Genomic DNA, 22470 nt, shown 5'->3' with positions numbered 1-22470 from the left:
CAATAATCGAATAATCAAAATCACACAACAACGATTAAAACGGAATAACAAACCTTGGTGTCCTCTGCTTGGCCTGTGGCTGCGGTTTGTAGCCGTTGGGCACAGGGCTTGGCAATAGGCGGCCACCCCGACCCATCGCCACCGCTTGCTCGAAGCTTAGGGGGCAGTGGCTCGGTTGCATGGGAGGCAGATGCTGGCCGGGTGGCGGATGCTGCATACCGGCTGGGATCGGCACGTGTATGTGCGAGCCGTGGGTAGGCGACGCGTTCAATTTCGGGAAATTGATGTTCGCCGGTTTGAGCTGAAGCGTCGAGGGTTTGTTGGGGGTTGGGGGTAATCGACGGCCACGCCCACGCCTCGTCACCAGCACCGGGTAACTGTGCTGATGGGGATGATGCCGATGATAGTGCTGGTGAGTGTGGGGCGGCTGGCGACCACCGATCGGGCTTGGACTCCTCGAACGTTGCTCCAAACTGGTCGTCCCGTAATGGCGGCCACGGTCGATGTGGTGTATCGGACTCGGCGTCCTCGCTGGGCTCGTCGAAGCGCTCCACGGACCTGACGAACGTATTCGTTAGCGTTTCCAACCTTTCCAACGCGCCACTGGCTATTTTCTAACTGTCCTAGCGTGTTTCGTTCGAAGGTGGGGGGCGGGATTCGAACGCTATTCCAAGGAACGGTATCAAGGGAAGAGAAGCCTGTATAACTCGTTATTCGCTTGTTGGGTAAATTATTGTTGGGATTCGAATTACAGGTTTTCGATTACATCGTATGCACGATTGAAGAGATCTCGAGAAGGAAAGGCTGTAAGTGCCGGTGATTGAAAATTTTATTGGAAAGATAAGATGACGGATGCTAAGAGATTCTACTTGAATGTAAAGAAGAATTTTAACGAGTATGCTTTTGGTCAGAAGCTATTCTAAAAAAGAAACAAAATTGGCACTTACAGCATTTTGAAAACGAATCGCATAAATTTAGCAGTAAGAGAATTAAGTTTTGGGATATGATGAGGTAATTTTTTTTTTTTGGAAGTTTGGTGGAAGTTCTTTGAAAGAACTCTTCAAGCTTTTTGTAAGGATAGTACAGGGATTCGACAATTCTGATTTTCTAATCTGATTGCATCGATCAACATGCCGCATGCTAATTTCTCTATCTATACATTAATGGTTCTAGGGACACTGCTTCGTGCAGACTATCGAGTAATAAGTCCATTTAACGTAAAAATATTAAAATATTATTTTTCATAGCTACAGTAAACATTAGTCGGTTTTCTCCTTATATATGATGTAATAATAAATAAAATAGAAAATAAGAATTATTATGCTTTGTTTTCAATTTTTAACATAGAAAACCATAGCAAGATATTCATCGAACATATTTTTAAAACGCAAGAAAATGCATTGAAAAAGTACTTAAAAGACTCACTGATAAGTGATTCTAATCAGAGAAATCGCACACAGACTTATTACTCGATCCGATAAATAATACAATCAGTGAATTTCTAATCGTAATACCGAAACTTGGATGCTAACTTAATCCTCTACGTGTAGGACATGGTGCTCGTATCCAGTGTGCAAGAGTGCTTGATATCGAAAGCCTGTGTACAACTATATCTCGTGCAATGTCCAATGAGCAAATCAGAAAGATCGCGGGAAGATATTACAATAATGAAATGATCTATCTATGAAGAAGAAAATAATAAGACGAAAGAGAAATCGAGAAAGTTTCCTTGCTTAATAATTATCGATCCTTAATCGACGATTAAAATTAAAAAACATTCTCGACATCTTTGTCAATCCTGTGAACGAGAAGACGATCGATCGAATGTCTGTTTTCTTTTTCTTGTGTCGATTTATGTATATCTGTATATCTGTTTGTTTCGTGTCGATGAATGGAGAAGATGTGAAAGCCAAAAAAACAAAAAAAAAAGAAAACAAAAAAAACAATAATCGAAAGTACAACGGCGAATTTGCAATAATAATGATAATAATAATGGTAATAATAATAATCAAATGACGATGATCATGATGACGATAAAAATTGCTTCGGAAACAGGGAATGAAACGGAGTTGCGAAAGAAATTACCATCGTCGTAATAGTCGCAGTGGTCGTAATAGTCTTTGTAGGCGCATAACAGAACAAAACGAAGAAACATATTACATCGAGTGAACACAGAGCTTCTGCCTCTTGCGAGTAAAAAACCATTTATAGCGACATTCATATATATATATATATTTTTTTCTTTCTTTTTTTTTTTTCTAAATCGTAACTACGAATCTCTCGTTCAATTCGTCGAATTCGCATCGATTTCAATTTAATTAGATTAATATAATTCGAGATCTTAATTTTGATCATTAGGACGAGATGGGCGAAATGCGTGTCGCGGAAGAGATTCGTAGGTTGGATTTCGTAAAAAGGACTTATCGTTGCACCGTGTTTTCTTCGACGAAATTATCATTGCTGTCTTGTACCTCGCATCCTGTGCCGATGATTGTACTGTGACGGATGGGGATGATGCGTGTGTCTCTGAATCTCGACGACGTTGCTAACCGTATCGCTAAACCCTGGTCCTTCGTGGTAATAATGACCGTGATGATCGTATCCAGGTCGCCCTGGCGAGTGCCTCCTGAAAAATCCATCAACCAGACGTTTTCCAACACGAATCGCCATTTCTTCTTCTTTTTATTTTACGATACTTGTGACGTAAGAGAATTATTTTATCACTTTCCTTTCCCCTCTTCGAGCATGGGGAAGAAAAATTTCCAAACATCGAAACCACAGAAGATAAAGAAGAATCGTGAAGAAGCTTTGTTACCTGATAACTGTATATAATTAATAAGCACGTACCTTAGACTCGGTGAACGCGATGGGTGTCTAACTGGCTGCACAGGTGGATGAAGTCTTTTGCCAGTATGGGTGAGACTCTCGAGGCTACCGGCACGCGAGTCGCTAACCACGACGTCCTGAAGCTCCATCTAAACGAACATACTCGCCGATTAGGGGTCTCTTGTCCCGGGATTGCTCTTTGTCGAGGGATTTTTCTTTTTTTTTTTAAGGAGAGTTGGGGTGTCGCCGGTTCTCTTTGCCTTCGTTTATTATCATAAATTTATACAAATTGTCCGCGCCTCGAACAAACAACTTTCTCGACTCGAGAACGCCTTTTGCCTCCGAGGAATTTCCGCGCGAATTTCAACGGCAAACGAATCAAGTCAACGCGCAAAATTCGCGCGGAAACTCCTCTCAATTCGATTCTTTCTTTTTTTTTTTTTTCTCTTCGTTCGTCAATCAAGATAGAAACAAGATAGAAACAATTCTCTCGAAGATGAGAAGAAGAACAGTCGATGAGTAGGAGCAGAGAAGTCGATATACAGGCACATATAGTATATACGCGCGTGTAAGAAGCATGCAAGAGTTTAAGTAAGAGTTTTTCTTTCTTTTTTTTTTTCGAGCATGCACATGCTTGCCTGAGTGTGTTCCTTTATTCTCTTTTTTTTTTTTTTTTGGAGCGGTGTACAGGTGAAATAGAGAGAAACGTGTGTGCGTGTATATGTATATACGTGTAACTACTGCTAGTTTCGTCGACGAGTTTCGTGGACTCGTTTGAAGAGGTGTGTTTCTTACTTACCGGGACACGGGTCATACATGGAATTAATAATACAAAAGAACGAGAGACGCATAGGAGAACGAGGCAATCGATGATGATCGACTCACTCACGAGTGCTTCGTTACTCTCGAGTGTATAATAATCTCAAGGCTGAAAGCAGCTAGGGACAAGGGTGGGGTTTCTCTAAAAAGAAACGTTCACGTTATTATTATTTTCTTTTTCTTTTTTCTTTTTCGTTTTTTTCAGCTAATAATAATTCACGCTCCGTTCTCATTCGTATTTACATTGTGCTAAGGTTAACGGCGTTCAAGATCGATTCTATTACGATTCTTTATTTCAAGATCGTAAGGAGTGGTTAGGATGGGGTTGTGATCGATACATCCGTGTTCTTTTTTTAATATATCGAGTCATATGAAGTAATATCGTTCGGATATCAGCCGAATATTTAAATACGTCGATGGGTATAAATATATAGAGATTCTCATCGCAAGTAAGATAAGTAAATCGTACGTTCTTCCTTTTATATCCAAAAAAACAATCGTCGTGATCGTGCGAGAGAATCGCATTTTGCAAATATATAATTTAAATATTCGGATATTTTGTTTCATATTGAAAGTATAAGGATTTTAACACGGATGTATCGGGTGCATTTCAGATATAGATACAATGGGGATCTCTAGATACGTGATGGCAGGTATGATCTCTAATATATATATATATATGGACACAGTGGATTGTTGATCGTAAATCGATCTTGATCTTTGCTTGATTTGCACGCCACGAAACCCGATAATTTGTATGTGTGTACAACCCCGAAACGCGAGATCTATCTACGTTCTAATTGACTAACATCTATCCCGATCTAAAAATGTGTTTTCTCGACTCCGTTTACAAGGATTTTTATCTTGTCTTGTCGAGCTAAAGGCTAAAGGTGCTGTTGCTTTCTTCGTCTAATATGTAATATGAGAGAGAGAAAGAGAGAGAGAAATCGTGTTCATTGCCGAAAACTAATTCCGCGACATATGATATATCTCGCCCAGTGTAATTATAACGATTTCGAGGAAACCAGGATTGGCAATCTTGATAGAATATCGAGTGAAAGTTATCATTCTAATTTAATCTTCGTGAGATTTAATTCATCGATCGTTTCATCCGGTTTCTATCTGGATATCATTTTGAATTTGTTATCGTCAAATTGTCATTACTATTATCGATAGAGATATTGAAGTATAAGATAATGAAATGTATATTCTCAATTTTCATTACAAGAATTTATGGATCGATTCACTAAATAAAATTATAACAACATATATAGAAAAGAAATATATTAAATTAGTTACCCCGATTTTGATCTACACAATAAATTATTACAGTATTAACATTTTTGATTCGATCATTCCAATGAATTAATTTCTAACGATCGAAACCTTTCAAAGATCAATCAGAAGAACAACTTTTGCAATCTATAATCAAGATCGAAATCCTTCCACGGTAAATCCTTCAAATCGTATAATTACTCCCTCCCCGCTCTAACGACAATCGATATCTAAGTATCTAATAAAGCGTGAAACTCACACACATAAAAATCTATATATAATTTCTCTTATACGATCGGCTAATAAATGGCAATAGCACGAAGATCGAAGCGTAATTATCCTCGATCTACCGCGATCTAGACACGTGACTCGAGGATTCGGTCGAAATCTTCTTGTTCGAGCAATCGTCGATATATGCACAGCAAAATGAGAAGATAAAAAATCCAAGTACCAATAAAAATACTCGTTTCTCTATCGCAACCGATCGAGGGGAAAAAAAAAGAAAAAAAATAAAAAAAATAGTTTAAACTCGAAAATCGTGGAGGATTTTTTTAATTGAATCGAGCCGAGAGACCTTGTGGTAACGGATCGAGGAGCGAGGTGCGTAGGTATTCTGGTGTTGATAGTACGAGGGTGGTCGGTGAGCATGATGATGATGGTGATGGTGATGGTGGTGGTGGTGGTGGTGATGGTCATAGTATAGATCATTGTCGGTATCGTAGTATTGGTCGTGATGGTGATGGTGGTAGTAGTAGTTTTGATCCTGCTGGGAGGGCACCTCAGCCAGCAGTGGCTCTAGCTCGGGGGCGCGATCCTCATCATTAACTACGGGTACAACCCCAGACCCACCCCCTCCCTGGCTACTCTCTCCGCTGCTGCCTAGTATATCGTACTGGTGGGACATCTTCCAGTTCACCTTTTTATTTCTGCAAAAAATCCAAGAAAAAAGGAAAGAAGAAAGTGGTTACAAAATATAAATGGATATAGATAGTTACAATACGTTTCAAAAATATATTCAATACCGTGTCTATATTTCAACTTACTTTATTAACTATTATATATTATTAACCATATTTCAAAACTGCTGTCATTTTCTATATATCAATCGATCATGTATTTGTTATTCTAGTTTCTTTATATTATTTAATCCATATTATTTTATATTTTGAGTCTGATTTTCATTACATTTCTTTCTATCCATAACGACTTGCTATTATTGTTTTCCATACTTATATATATCTTGAACTCGTATTTGTCGAATGCAAAACGCATTATTACATATATTTTTGAAACGCATTATTACATATATTATGTATAAAACAGAAACGGAGTACCTGATGCTACGTTGACGTCTATGCTCGTCGTCTTCCTCCCTGTGCTCCTTGTGCTGATCGAGCTTCGTTTCAGGCGTTGGCCGTACCACGTGTTCGAGGCTGTTCGCCCTACTTCCAGCCCCGTGATTATTTCCGGTATGATTTACCGCCGTCACGTCCAGTATGCAGTTGAGGAAGGCTTGCTAAAGTCGAACGTGCGAAACCACACCGACTATCAGAGCTATTTCTTTCTTTCTTTCTTTTTGTTTTTTTTTTTTTACGAATGTACTTTATTTATTTTTCTTTCTTTATCTCTCGTTTCCAAAGAGCCAAATATTATCAGTTACAGGTATGTACAGGCACATACAGGCTTTCTTTCGTTCTCCTTCGATTTACCTTTTTTTCTCTTGCGTGCTTCTCTTTAGAAGGGAAAAGAATGATTATAAAAAGTAGAGCACGAGTTGTTGTGTTTATAGCGATAAACAACGGCGAGAGAGAAATTTTGTTCAAAAGAGAAAAAAAAAAAGAAAAAAAAAGAGAGAGATAGAGAGAAACAGAGAGGCCATGCTAGAATTGGCTGGAAAAAGTGATAATCATGTGACGTAATGCACTCGAGTGTTTACAAAAATATTTTTTGAGATATTATTAGAGAAATTTTTTTTTTTTTGAAAAATGCGTGTGCAAGAACAAAGAATCGAAAAAATTGTAGTAAAAGTGGTTTATATAATATATATATATATATATAATATATATAGCAATTTGTAATCATGTGCCTGTGGATCACTTTGACAAAGCCTGTATATGTTTCAAAAAAGCTATATTATATTCTTACGTAATGTAAATTAATTATCTTATTTTTGTAAAGTGTTTATAAAGAAGAGCATATAAGGAAGTACCATGTACAAAAATAAAAGACGCCTGATTAATCGTCACGTTTACACTGTACACTGTAGAAATGCAAATATTATAAGTAAGCATGCAACACAACACAACAAATCGTCAATGTCTCTCTGTAATATCGATATAAACAATAATATCGTATCATCTTTATCTAAATTTAAAAAAAATCGTTTGTTATTGATAAATTGGAACGTCGACGATTTGCAAATATTTTTTTTTTCTAAAAGATTTACTTACTAAAAGTACATATACATATGCGAACAAATGGTGGAGACAAAGACTGTACATAAGCCAATCACAGCGAACAAACGTGACGTTTTTTTTTTCTATCTAACTAATCATTCGATAATCGTATATATACACACATATAAATGGTGTAATAGTACTGTAGTTGTCGACTACATGCCTACGTACGGCACATTTTGCTACTGTTTTATCTACTCACAATTAATCTCGATTAAATACGTTATTCATTAATTAATTCTCAATACGACAAAGTTCTAGAGGGTATTTATTTAAAATATAAGGGCGCCATTTTTAAATTAGATATTCGAGTAGACTTGAAATGTTTCATCGAACTCGATGAATATTTATAATTGTTGCCCGATTTCATTCAGATTAGATAATTATTCGGTTTAAAAATAAAAATAAAAATTACATATGAATACTAAAAGTTTTATTTAAATTCTGATCATGTCGATCATTTGCAACGATCTAATATATTTATACACAACTTTGGAAAGTTTCAAATTACAAAAATAATAAAGAGATTGAAAGAGAAAATTCAAAATCCTTTTCGATCTTTTCTTGATTCTCGAAATTAAAAATACGTAATCATAGGAATCTAAATTATCAAACACACGAGATAAATGGCAGCACTATTCTAAATAAATATCGAAATATACTTGTCTACAAAATAGATACTTTAAATATGGAGAAAAGCGCTTCGTCGAGGAAGTGCTCTTTTCTTTCGATCGACAACAGACGACATTTGCCATCGTATCACGATAATCTGACGAATGCCCGTCGTTGGATCGATGATAAACATTTGGTTGTTCACAGCATCGTTCGTTTCGACAAAAAAAAGAAAAGGTCGTCACCGAATCTTTCGTGGAAAGACTTGAATAATTTATCTACTTAAAAATAGTGTCGGTAGTAATTGTCCTGTTGTTGTCTGCGTGTCGAAGAGTAATCCTCGTGTAAAACTCTTTGTATATTCTTGTTGTATTACGTAGTATATTGTGGAATATAAGCCATTGTGGAAGAGAACTAGCAAGGCAACGATTCTACGGTAATCAATATAATAGATTTTCTAATTTATATGCTACGCTGCTGGTTGTCAGAAAGAGAAATAGAGAGAGAGAGAGAAAGAGAGAGTGACATATGGATGACAGAAAGAAAAGGGTATGGGCAAAAATCTTATAGAGTGTTTTTTTATCTTTCTACATTGGAAACACTGCAGCAATTTTTTCCCATTTCACGTATCTGATAATATTAGTATTATAATTTTATGATCATATTAATTGTAGTTCAGGTGTAGAAATAGTTTTAATACATATTTCGATCTGTTATACATAACTGATCGATAAAATCGTTCTTTCATTACTTAATTTATATATAAAATTGTCAATTTGTTTTAAAAAGATCCATCTAATCTGATTTTAATTAATTTTCCTTGATTTGGCAAAAAAATCGGCTACAGATAACAAATAACACAATCGAACCAACCGCTGCAGTGCTGTTGCCAACGCAAAAAAAAAAGAACACAAAGAAACATTCTACCTTTTCTCGTCCACAAATTACTGCGATGCATCTAACTGGAGGATGCTAATAAATCTAACTCGAGGAACTTACTGCATTAAAAATATTATTCTCGAAAGTGAGTTCCTCGATTCCTCTACTATCGTACCAAAAAGAGCCACTATAGGGGAGGAAGAGATAACGGTGAGAAAAGAAAAAATTTACAAACAGTTGCCACAGAGTAATGTATGAAAAACAAAAAAAAAATGAAAAAAAGATAATTTCTAATACGTAAGATCGATTTGGATTACTAACGATCAAAATACATATTTGGGATTAAACTATCGCCTATATAAGAGATTAATTCGAGACTAACTATAATTAATTGGTGACTAATGCGACCTAATTAAAATGGAATGATACTCGAGGCAAAAGGCGAGCTATGTTCGAGGATTCAGATATATATATATATAAATTTATACAAACATATATATATATATATTCGGTATATTGTATTCATTCTAACAGGAGGTTCGACGTACTGGGTAATTTACTTACACACAGCTATATCGTGTTCTCGGGGCAAAGAGCCGATATTCACGTGGGAACACGTGCGAACGATCACCCACGTGACATCGACACGCACCACCACTAAAAAAACTTAAAACGTTAGAATTTTACGCATCGTGGCAGCAATTTTTCTTTCCTTTTTTTGCGATCAATTCCCCCCCTCCCTCTCTTAAATATATATAAAATACAGTTTTTTTTATTATTATTTTTTAGGACAATGCGTAAAATTGAAACGTGTTTTTTTTTGTTTAACTAAGATTCAAGTAATTAATCCTAAGACTATAAGTTGCTTATTATTTGAAGAGGAAACGTGCCATTAAGAAAGGAGATTCTTTTAAAGGAAAGTTTCTAAAAGTTTTCTAAGATATAGTTTCTAAGTATAGTGTGAAATTCGACAGATGCTCTAGTAATTACTTCCACTAATTACGTATTATCAAGTGCCTAAGAAAGAGAAGAAAAAAAGTTCGCGTGTGTGATTTTTTTTTTTTCTATCGCAACGCAACCGCGGTTGATTCTCCCATTTATGGAATGATTTTTGTTTTTCAAAATTTGCATCGCGAGATAAAAAAAGGATGGGTCAAAATTCTATTGAAAGGCTTATTAGCCGAGAAATTTCCAATATTTGCATCAATAGCTGTTGCGTTATCGTTCTATCGATACAGTGACAGTTAGAAAAAGTTAAAAGGAAAGAAGTTAAAATCTACGTGATGTAAGAAAGGAAAGTAATCGAAACAAGTAAATGTACAAGTGTGGAAAAGTGTGGTTAAAAATTGGAGTGCGTAGTATGAGAGTGTGGGTGTATCTGTATCCTGTATCGATGCAAAGAAAGAAACGTACAAGATTGAAAAAAAGTACAGAGATACAACTGCCGATCTATAAACGAAAAGAAAATAATAATAATAATAATAATAATAATGATGATGATAATAATAATAATAATAATAATTATACCAACTGTACATATTACTTATACGTATTTATTTATGTATGTACACCGATAGGCTATTGTGTCTCTGCCTGATTTGATGGATATAAAGTATACAACGAACGTAAATGTTATTTATATACACGAAACGTAAATCATTCGCTGCAAAGTGCTATTATCGAATCAGTTATGCATATATATAACGATCAAAATTTTATCGATCGTTAATAACACGAAATTTGAAAAAGAAATTAAAGAAAATAAAAGAAAAAAAATTAGTGAATCGATATTAACAGGAAATTTTACGATTATTATTAGAGAACTTTCTATTGGCTAATATAATTCTTCTATCTATCGAAGATCGATTGAATCATCGACTTTGCAGTGAATGGTGGAAGAATGGTGAACGAATATATATTAAAATGAAACGTAAAAAATGTACAAAGGAAAAATGAAACGAAAAGACCGTATTAAAGATGATAATAATAAGTAAGAGAAAAAGTATAAAGTACTACCGCCTGGGCTGCAGGACTTTGCCCAGCATTATCGTTATCGATAAGATCGTTATCGTTCTGTAAAACAAAGAGAAAAGACACAAAGAGATGATTTTGAGAGCTGCGTGAACATCCTCTTGTCTGGGTATATAATATAATAAAGTTATATAATAAAACGTAATAACAATATGTGATTAAATTTCAATTTTAAATTACTCCTACACTAATGTCACAATAATAATAATAATAATAGTAACGATAATTAATTAATCATAATCATAACATTAATAATAATAATAATAATTAATAAAAACAACATAACCTCTATTTAATCAATAATATTCGAAGGTTCAAACCTCGTTGTCGTACTCACTTTCTATGATTTTTTTTTTTTTAAATGGAATGGAACACTTATATAAAATTCAACACACATATTCTTATCTAATAATAATCTAATCGTAAACTCATTCAAAAAAACTTATATTTTTCCTAAATTTCTATGTGTGGTCTGTATTCATCGTCGATACATCGTCATACGCTGTAGATTTGATCGATAAATTCAAAATCGTAAAAATATCAATTATGGTTCTTTTTAAATTGCACGAATATAATTGGATAGCGATTGATGTATCGATTATGGACAATCTACTAGTTAAATCATTTGCACAAAATTTGAATTCGTGACGTTCACAGGAAGGGTGACATCGAACTGCTTCTACAACATATTGAATCGGCTAATTCAACAGACAGAAATTGAACGACGTCTTCCTTGTTCGTATAATATTTAACTAACAATAAGTTAAGGCCGATTCGTTATCCCGGTGAGACGATCGTTCGATTTTCTTGAAACGAAAAATTGTTTAATTACAAATTAAATTACTAAATTTGAAAACGGAATTATCATATATCCAGCATTCTTAAATTTTTTAACATGATTTCACTTATATTATTGGATTTAAAAAAGAACTTTACTTATGGATTTTTAATTTTTACTTTCTATGAAATATAATTTAATCTTGGGATCGTTTTATTCGAACTTTTAAATTTTAAATAATCAAAACGATCTTGATCATTCGTCCTGTCCTTATTTAATACATTAGAAAATATTTCTATACTACAATTTTGATTTATTCCACCTTACTCCTAATTCTCGTGAAATTTCCATCAATTTTCGATCAAAATTTAATTATCTATGGCACACGGGGATAAAGAATGCAGCTTGAAAAAAGTCTTGAATTTTTCTTTACTCGTTCAAATACATATGAATGTTTGAAAATTCTCGCCACTACTGAGCACACATTAATATAGCGTCAGAATATCGGGGACACGGGAAGAAAGCTTAGAATCACTCCCAAATAAATAAATATATATATATAATTTTTAACATTCTCTTCTCATTACATTACATGATACGAAAAATAAATTTCCAAAATTATCGGGATACTAAGCTTTCGTGGGTAATCAAGAAGCTACATGGAATCATTGGAAATTCTCTATTCGAGACGTGACTTTTCACACCGTCCACGTGAAATCCTACCACGAAGAAGCCAATGACAAACATCCATTCGAACTCAATCCTCGTGGATGCATTCTCACGAGATTCGTCTCTTCGTTATAATATTCGAGCAAAGTGATCATCAATCAATTATGAAACGAATCGAGTAAGAGTGCAGCACGGAGGTTCCTTTGTTTGAATAGAAAAATATCACTAGGGTCTTCCATTTTTTTTTGTACTTTTCAACCGTGATTAACGAAAAACTCACCTGTCCGGCTGATTCTATCTGACCAAACCTAGTCGTCCTCCAACTTTCGAGTATCAGAAGGCAGACGTATATCTTACCAACGGTCATCTTACCTCTGCCTATTTCTGGAATAAGATAAGCAGACTTTTGTGAGTATATATATATTGGGTCGAGTTGAAATTTTTACAATTTTACACAACCTTCGTTCCTAGGTATCAAAAGGTCCAACATCTTTTTCGCCTGCAGAGGCCAAATACTTCTGATCGTGTCTCTTAGCTCCTCGTTCGCTTGGTTTCTCTCGGAGGCTGGAAATCAGCGATAAATTGTCAATATATTTCCATCGTTTAACGATAAACTGGATTTCAATTACTTCAAAAACAACTCTCCTATCCAACAATTATTAAAAGTTCACGGAATATGCAGTTGTGAAAGATTTTTAAATTTAGACAATGAAAAAATACATTTTCTTAAAAATATACTCATAAGAATAATCCCTTTTTACATAACACGACTCACCTCTTCTCACTTTTATATTGAGATTCTCGCGGATCAGGGCGAACAAAGTGGTGGTGAAGTTCACCTTCAAGTCGACGTCCACCGGCATGTTCATCCTGATAAGCTTCTTGTAGGCAAGCCTGTTCGGACATTTGTTTCCAAACCCCAACGGCGGATCCATGTTCTTCAGCATGTCGTACATCTCCGTGTAATGGATCTTGCCGGTCGCGTTTGGGTCGTATTCGGCCCATATACGGACGAACTCGTCCAAGTGGTGGGCGCCAAGTATGGACGAGTCCCTCGTCAGGTAATCGAAATTGTCCATGATAACGGCGACGAACAGATTCAGCATCAGGAACGAACAGAAGAAGATGAACGAGACGAAATAGGCGTACGCTATGTTCGAGCCACAGCCGCCATCCTGTTTGCCGGCTTTCGCGTCGCAAGGACGACCCTTCACGCAGGACAGCATTATGTTCGGCCATGCCTCGCCAGTAGCACACCTAATTATTATCGTTCAATCGTTATCGTTCTCGATTTCTCTTTGGAACCGAATATATTCTATGCTACTTGAAAGCAGAGTCCAGATTTTTGTAATTCGACGATTCTTGAACAACTGTTTCCCTTGAAATTAAATTCACTTGTGAGAAGAAACGTTTCTAAATATAATATCAATATCAATTATTATGTTATAAAATGTTGGAAAATAATTATTAAAAAATTATAACCGATATACGAATTTTTTTATAATCGTTACGACGTTGTTTTCATTATTCTTAATATGATACAGATCAGAATCAATATGTAAGAGATTGATCGAGGAAAGAGAAGAATGTCAAGAATTGTCGATTTCAATTTTTCAAGATGCATGCGAATAACTCAACTCGAAGCAAGATATGTACGTTAATGGGAACTTTTCTAAAATATTTTTACTTCATCAAATATATATATATATCACCAACTACGAACGATTAATGTTAATTCGAACGTGAGATCGTACAAAACTGTTTCAATAATTAAACACAAGGAGATATCAAGTAGAACTGTAATACTTGAGAACATAATTCATGCATGGAACTTCGAACTTTCTCAAGTGATTTATTAAATGCAACATCAAAAGCAAATAGTACCGATTTCAGTAACTCAATTCTCTACTCGAATGCTACTGTGTCAGTTTTGAACTGTTTATTATTACGCGTATTTAGGCGTAGTTCATTACGTATGTCAGTGTATCGATTTATTTTCAACAAAATTTCCCGAAGTATTGGAACAACAATATAAAGATATGTAATCACCTCGAGCATCCGTCTTTCTTTCTTTCTTTCTTTACTCTTCGAAATCATCGCCCATCATCGAGAATTAAGTTCCTCGAGAACTAAAAATTCCTCCGAGTGTTGTGTTTGATATGCGTGTGTTGCTTTGCAGCAGCGCGGTGCTCTTTTCGCAAAGGAAATAAAGATAGAGAAAGGAAGAAGAAACACGAGAGAAAAAGAAAGATGAAAATAAACAGAGAAGAAGAGAGATAATATAAATAGAAAAATGAAAGACAGCCGTTCTCCTTTTCTTTCTTTCTTTTCTTATTTTTTTTTTTTTCTTTATTAAAATCGCAGCTAAGTTTTGTTTGGCGTTAAGTGTTTGTTTACTTACCGAAAAAGCAACATCAGACCTTGAATGAAGCTTTGGAAATTGTTGTGCTTAGTAATAGAAGTATCAGCATCCAGCGCGATGTTACCGAATACCTGAGACCGACAGAAAGAAAATGGCCAAAGGGCGAGCAACGGCATTAGCAACGTCTCTCTTTGATCGACTTCAATTTTCAATTTTAATATTTTTCGTTTTAATTAATGTTCGTATTTTTAGTTCGATAAAAATCTATCACGCGACGAGTTGAAAAAGTGGCAAGTGAACTGAGTATATATACTATATATAGTATATATATATATATATATAGTATATGGTGATTGTGTTGTATCGATCTACTCTCTAATAATACGCATCCACCACATTGATCACAGATCTACGCTCTTGTTTACGGTCTCTCCTTTGTATCTCGATACAAATGGATTTCCTATTGAGAGAGAATTAAAAGATCTCGTCGGATAAAAAAAAAGAAATAAAAAAAATGTAAGAAAGTGATTGGTTTTTGTGATCAAAGATATATTTATACAACAAAATTGTCGATTGTCGATTTATTATTTTTATTAGAGACGAGTCTTTAAGAGAAGAACAAGTCATTAATAATCTATATATTTTAATAATAAAGTTTTGATCTTATAGAATCTTTCATTTCTCTCTCTCAAGAGAACCATTACAAGGTAACCAACTTGATTAAATCTAGGGCAAGCATCTCTATGGAACAACTGTCTAAGGGAGGTCTAATTGCAGGGTTCGATTACAACAGAGATATTGACACGTCGAGCAGCTTACTTTTATTAAACCTCATGCCAACAGCCCAATATAGTCTACCATAATAATTAATCGCTACCGATCATTGTCTATTTTGACATGTGTTTGCTTTATATATATATATATATATTTTTTATGCAATCTTCTCGAAAATATACGTATAGATTTTGTCATCTCAATTGTTTTTCTTATTTATGATCGATGCTAGTTGATTGTCATGGATGGTACGAAGTCGAAGGATCTTTTTTATTGTTAACAATGCTTATAAAATTAGCAGTATATTTGCATATTTATTTTACGTAACATGATTTCTGTCAGATGCCTTTATTTTTATGATAAAATTTAGCATGTATTTTAAATTATTCCAATGATTGAATTAAAAATTTGCAATTTAACATATTCATTCTATAAATCCTTCAAAGTTACGTACCATTTATGACAAAAACAAACACATTTTAATTTACATCAACAACGAAAAGGATTGAGATTTAAACAAAAAAAAAATCACAGATCGGTAGCTTTCTCATCGACAAAAGTTCAATTTTAATCCAACTTGTAGCTTGGTTCGTTTAGCTGCTCGACTCACCGAAAAAGCAACATAAGACCAGCGAAGAAGGACTGAAAGTTGTTGTGATCATCGATCGCTGTTCCTGGATCGTTCGATATATTTCCAAAGACCTGACAACGGAATTTCATGGTGACTAATGGATCCATTTATAGTTATCGTTTATCATTCTGTTCCTGTAAACAATATCACTAGCCCTTTTCCCACAAGCCGAACAGCTTCCAATGTTGACTTTTCATCATTGGAGACTATTTTTTCGATACGTTTTCTTTTTTTTTTTCCTTTTATCGAAATTTTCATTAAATTCCGTATCCGTGATGTTAAGACGGAAATTATGGGAATAATTCCTTGAATGAAATACACAGGATTTTGTCCGATGGAAAGATACGTACCTGCATACCGATGATCGCGTAGATGAAAAACAACATCGCTATGAGGAGACAAACGTAAGGCAGAGCCTGGAATGGAAAAGATTGTATTGGATTGTAGAATTGAAAAAGATTTCAATTTCTAATCTAAACAGGAAGATAGTATTTAAAAGAGTTTTAATAAACGTAGATCGAAAAATTAATATTTTCAAACTTATAAATAATTTCTTATGGCAAATCAAATCATTTAGAAGAAAGTTTTTGAGATGTCGGACATGTATAGATCTGACAATATCTTGAAATCGGGAAAAGAAGGAGTAATAAGATTTATTATACTTTTTGAAACGAATTAGTCATAGGCTAAGAACAAAAATTTGTTTATAATTTTGAAAATATGAATTTTTTGTTTTCAATCGCAACAAATACAATTTTCATTTAAAAGTCTTAATCACTTGACAGAAATATTAAAAACTGTTAATAATTTCAATATTGACTTACTTTGAAAGATTGTACAAAGGTCCAGAGCAAAATTCGTATCGTGTAACCCTGCCTGAGTAGTTTGATCAGCCTGGCTGCGCGAAACAGCCTCAGGAAGCCGACGTTGATAAAGTTCTCCTGCAGGGGGCAGAGGAAATTGCACTTAATCCCCAAAAATGCCGGTTCCTTATCGTATTACGAGCAAGGCTTCGTGCGTGTAACGTCACGTTGTCGTTAGCATGCCTCGAATTGATATGAATTCGAGAAACGCTTCTTGACATCGTTTCGATGCACGAACGAAGCTAAGGAGAACGTTGCGTGTATCGAAATACAAATATAATATAATATAATATATATATCAAATCGTGAATCCTTTAAGGTTAAAATTACACGTGATATGTATTTAATTTACAGTGTCGAAAACAGAACGATAGGACGTTCGATATATTTGAATATTTTGTGTAATTAAAAGAATAATGATGTATTCTGATTATATACAGAAACTTAAGAAGTGATCCTTTAAACTAAAATTACACGAGAAAATAAAATAGCTACTTTTTTCAAACCGATTAAAAATTACGAAAACTTTAAATCGTCATAACTTTAAAAATAATAATTTTTAATCAATAAACGAAAGATGGTTAAAAGCGAGGAATCTTCCTCTTTAAAGTGCCTTTTCACTTATCCCGATAAGACTTACGGTTCCCGAGATATCGTCGTGCAAAGCGAATAGTAATTTTTAATCTTTTTCCATCCTTATATTGCTCGCACCTAATTAAACTCCAGACGCGATTCCTGGAATCTCTGTACCGTTTTAAGCATTATATTTTAAATCTTTGCATCTCAGCAACGGATAGAGATATCGGAATGAAACAAAAAAAGACGTTCCTAGACAACAATATTTATATTATTTACACGAAAAAATGAAAGGATTTTATTCGATGTGATATTCTCCAATTTAAAAATTACTGTGCATACCAATGAGTTACCCTATATTCTTTAATAATATATTTGCTTATTAATAATATCAATAACTAAAAAAAATCCAATTTTTAATCTCGCCTCGATTCGAAAGAATCGCTTCTTAAATTTCTGAATACTTATAAACAAGTATTGCGCAAGAGGATATTTTCTTTAATTACACGAATATTGAAATGCATCAAATTTTGCATTATTTAGTCCTATTGTTGTAGTCGTTCGTTAAACCCATTTTGCTGTAGCAAAGCCTGCTGTAACGAAGCGATGGCTGCAGAAATTTTGATCGCGCGTTAATACCGCATCCATATGCCATTCGTGTGCCTGCTTTGTGTACGCGTAAGTAAGTAAGTAAGATGTATATATCGTGTCGTATAAGCGCGATAGAAGAAACATGTCGAGAGGAGTGTTTTTTTTATGCGCCGTGTGCAAGCAAATAACGTAACGCGTGCAACGAACGAGCAAGTATGTAATTGCACCTTCGTTGGGAGAACGATGACGAAAGATTCGTAGCAAGATTATTATTCCTCGTGTGTTACGTATATCTTATTGCTCCCCTGTTAATAATTCAATTTAAAATTACACGGACAACTTACGTCTGTGGGTGTTAATGTGACGAAACTTTATACCTTTTTTTCGCCTAGTTGGCCGCCACTGGGCATACTCGAAAACCGCTCCTATAGTACAAAAATACACGATATTGCAAAATTATTGGGGCCGATCGTACGATCGTGCACACTGATCTCATTATATATGCGAATATAGAACAAAACTAGCGGAGATTTACATATAAACGAAGCTTATTAATTCTGAGGCGGCGGCTGAGACTGAGATTATTTGAACAACTTGTCATGTATATATATATATATATATATATGTTTATGTCATATATATATATTTACGCGAAGCGTTGGAAGAAGGTTTTGGCTTGGCTTACCTTGACTTTATCTAAAAGTAAGTTAGCCAATAAGATCACGTTTAATCTCGGTCGATTCAGCAAACCTACTGGGAGAGTGCAAGCATTTAAAAAAGGAGATTTCGACTCGATGCGGCCTTGATGTGGGGCATCGACGCTCAACTATAGTGTCTGTGTGTGTATATATATATATATATCTGATTTTTTCTTTTTTTTTTTTTTTACTGGATTATAATAATTACGGCGTGTGGAGTTGTATAGCACGACGTTTACTTCGGGTTCTTTAATACTTCTACTACTGAGAGGAGTAAAGAAATACTTGATGGATAGTGCTGTATTTATGTTCATTGTTCGAAGAGAATGTTCGCTTTTACTATATATAAGAGAGATCACTCGAAGGGAAACGTTGGAGCAAATATTGGAATATAATTTTTCAACGATTTACACTTTGATTTTGGATCGAGAAAGGATCTATTCTTAAAGTTTGTCGCGTCGATAATAGTAATTTCTCTTTCTTGCATATACGTAACCCTTATTAAATACATGCGACATTTGAACTGGACATTTTTCATATTCGAAATAAAATGCACGAATACGTATGAATAAATTCTGAAATTATTCGAATATAATTTAAATAAGGATTTATCCCAATTCCAAGAGAAAAATTTACTTAAAATATCACCTCTCCATTAATCAATTTCTTCCCCCCCATTTTCCCTTCGAGAGATTATTCTAGATCTTAATGTGTATTATATATACTGCTTATATCGTGGTGACTGTATGCTATATGCAGATATGTGATAATGTACAGTGTGGGGTGTGTAGCGTATGAATGCAGCATATAAGCTACGCAAATAATACATGATATTGTAAAGGGATATCGAATAATATCGTCGAAATATTACCTGCTATGCGTGTTATATATCTGTACACTCTGCTGAAACTAAATAAGCAGCAAAAGGGTTAAAGGAAAGACAACACTCGATAATAATGTACAAGTCAAGCAAACATTGGGTCGACACAGTTAATAAGTAGGGTGTAATCAGAGAGAGAGAGAGAGATAGAGAGAAAGAAAGGTGTTCTCATCGGGGTTTTCTCGTCGATAAAAATTAAAAAAAATTCTGGACAAAATTCTACTTTCTCTTTTCTTGGGGGGGAGGGGAAAAAAAAAGAAAAAGAAATAGAGTACTACTTCACTCGGAACATTTACTCGTCAGCAGATTTGTAACGAAGGCGATATTTCTTTTTATCGAAGCTCTACGTACCCCGAACTCGATCACGAGGGCGTCCACGATGCTGCCGATCACCGTGATGAAGTCGAACGTGTTCCAGGCGTCCTTGAAGAAATTCTGCTCACCGAAACGAGAGAGAAAAGAAAAAAAGTATCGATTAGGTATCCATCGCGCCATCAGACTTGCCTACACAACTGTCTCCGAAGCCTCTTCGAAACTGGTTCGATTCTTATTCATTTCTCGGCTTGATTTTGCATTTTTAAACACTCTTGTTGATTTATTATCCAAAAGGGTTCGAGGAAACTTCGAAGCAGTTAAAAGGTGTGTGTGTGTATGTGTGTATGTATTAAATGGTAGCGCTAAGAAACTACGAATTTCGTAAAGAGAAAAAGAGGGAAGCTCGGCCCAGCTTTCGCAGGTTCCGATCTTTCCGTGAGTTTGTCGTTGTGTGGACTGTGTGTGTGTGTGTGTGTGTGTATATTTGTATACGTGTGTGCCAATACGCACCCCTTCACCGAACTTTAAACGTCGGTTAAAAAAAAGCTAAATGCGAAGAAGAGCCGTGCTTTCAAACGATGTGTCTTTTTTTTGGTTACAAAAAATTTAGTTTACGAAAAAGGCCATATTTCTTCGTTCATAAAGAAAATTGTAATATTTGCATCGATAACTGTCACGTATAAAATAATAATATTCTATCTAGTGTATATAATAGATAAAATAATAGAAGAAGGGTTAATCACTTAGGGGCCATCCCATCGATTTCGATATTTTTGAGATATCAATAATTATTATTTGAATAATTTTTTTGTATACGGATGATTAACATTTTATTGCTAATTTTGCGCATCAGTTTCTTGAGATATATGCAAATGTATTTTCTTTTTCTATCTGGTACAATACGAAGTTTGCTTTACGTTAGATTACGTTAGATTTGTATTGTATTATTTTCATTCACAATTGAATGAATAAGAAAATCTAAAACACTCTTTAGATATTATAAATCGAAATTCATAGGTTAATAATATTGTGTTCAATTTTGATCAAATTTCAACTTGAAATAAATTATTGACAGATTTAAAAGATTAATCTAAATCTAACTCGAATCTTGATGTACAGATTGTTAATATATTCGTAAGATACATTTGCAAGATAGATTCTAGAGACCAGAAACCAAAAAGTTGCAACATTTATTTATCAAATTAATTAAATTTGCATCAGAATAATGTGAATAGAATAACTACTTTCAATTGCTTAGCAACCTGATATAAACAAGCTAAATAACCCACATCTTTTTATATTCAACTTTTACTTCAGCCTCTAGAAATTCGACATTTCAAGATTAATCAAAATCGACAAGATCCTCATTTCCAAATAATAAATATCGAACAAATTGATAGTTAAACTAAAATACTTTCCAATCTACGAAAACAATTGAAAACAATTCTACGGATATCTCTCCAATTTCTTCTCCCTCGTAACAAGAGTGTTGTGCGGAAGATGAAGAGACTAGGCTGAGAGGGGTCTTTTACGAGATATCCGAGTCGCACGGCACGGTGATCGATGATCGATTGAAGTATATACGACAGGATCTCTTTTCTAAATTAGTATCTACTACGGGAGCATGCCGTAATAGGTATATAAATATATATATGTATATAAAATAACAAGCAAATATATATGTAATATAGAGAGAGACAGAGAAAGATAGATACGCCTTTTCCCAGGGCCAGGAAAGAGGTCACTTTCACGTCCAAATCGAAAATTAAATTGTACGTAATGCAAACAAGAGTGAATAGTCATCAGAGAGCGTAACAATCTCAACTCTATCGCAGCTTCTATCGATATATCTATTATTACGTCCACGACTAGGTTTCAAATAGTCTAAATAGTCTAAAATACGAGGGCGATTCAAAGCGTATACCGACCAACTTCTCCTCGTCCAAACACGTGTAACATTAGCAACTACGAGGCAAGCGTAACAACGAAGTTGGGCATCGATCAAGTTGAAAAATTAACCAGTTAAAAATTTCGAATAAAGTTATTTTAAATAATTACCTATTGAAATGCTTGAACATTTAACATTTATTCGTGTATCATTATAATAGATCCGATTTCCATGATGATATTCTCCAAGTAACTTTATTCTTAAGTTTGAACTGTTACTGATGTAATGATTCTTGCTGATAAAAATACTCTTTTTTATACCTTTATTTACATATGCTATATTTATACAAAGTGTGTTTCTTTATCAGAGTTCAGATAGGGAAACTCGTTCCCCTCCTCTCATTTTTACGAGCTCCAAGTTAATCGGTACACGATTTTCGATCGCCTTCGCAACTTGTAAACAGATCAAACAACAGGGGATTTTAAGTTCTTGTATGCTTACTCGCTACGTCGATGGTTTTATTGGATCAGAGAGACGCGAATTTCAA

General features: G+C 34.6%; 1 protein-coding gene across 28 annotated transcripts in view; it reads right to left on the bottom strand.

The window, feature by feature from the left end:
- LOC107997070 (voltage-dependent calcium channel type A subunit alpha-1) overlaps positions 1-22470 on the bottom strand; it is a 154926-nt gene that overhangs the window by 11974 nt on the left and 120482 nt on the right. For 10 of the 28 annotated variants that reach the window (XM_062073400.1, XM_062073399.1, XM_062073398.1 and 7 more), the window contains 15 exons: positions 20072-20155; positions 18520-18567; positions 16937-17053; positions 16463-16528; positions 16092-16183; positions 13121-13602; positions 12805-12909; positions 12626-12729; positions 10884-10940; positions 6255-6436; positions 5495-5846; positions 2848-2975; positions 2472-2626; positions 2086-2118; positions 54-558 (listed from right to left, as the gene is read on the bottom strand). In XM_062073400.1, the coding sequence (XP_061929384.1) occupies positions 54-558; positions 2086-2118; positions 2472-2626; positions 2848-2975; positions 5495-5846; positions 6255-6436; positions 10884-10940; positions 12626-12729; positions 12805-12909; positions 13121-13602; positions 16092-16183; positions 16463-16528; positions 16937-17053; positions 18520-18567; positions 20072-20155 (2510 nt within the window). Of the gene's footprint in view, positions 1-53; positions 559-2085; positions 2119-2432; positions 2627-2847; positions 2976-5494; positions 5847-6254; positions 6437-10883; positions 10941-12625; positions 12730-12804; positions 12910-13120; positions 13603-14746; positions 14839-16091; positions 16184-16462; positions 16529-16936; positions 17054-18519; positions 18568-20071; positions 20156-22470 lie in introns of those variants that run through there. The other 18 variants (XM_062073403.1, XM_062073402.1, XM_017055435.3 and 15 more) reach the window with 17 other exon arrangements.

The sequence above is a fragment of the Apis cerana genome, linkage group LG3 (assembly GCF_029169275.1).
Source record: "Apis cerana isolate GH-2021 linkage group LG3, AcerK_1.0, whole genome shotgun sequence".
Lineage (NCBI taxonomy): Eukaryota > Metazoa > Arthropoda > Insecta > Hymenoptera > Apidae > Apis > Apis cerana.
This window is presented reverse-complemented; position numbering and strand designations above follow the sequence as displayed.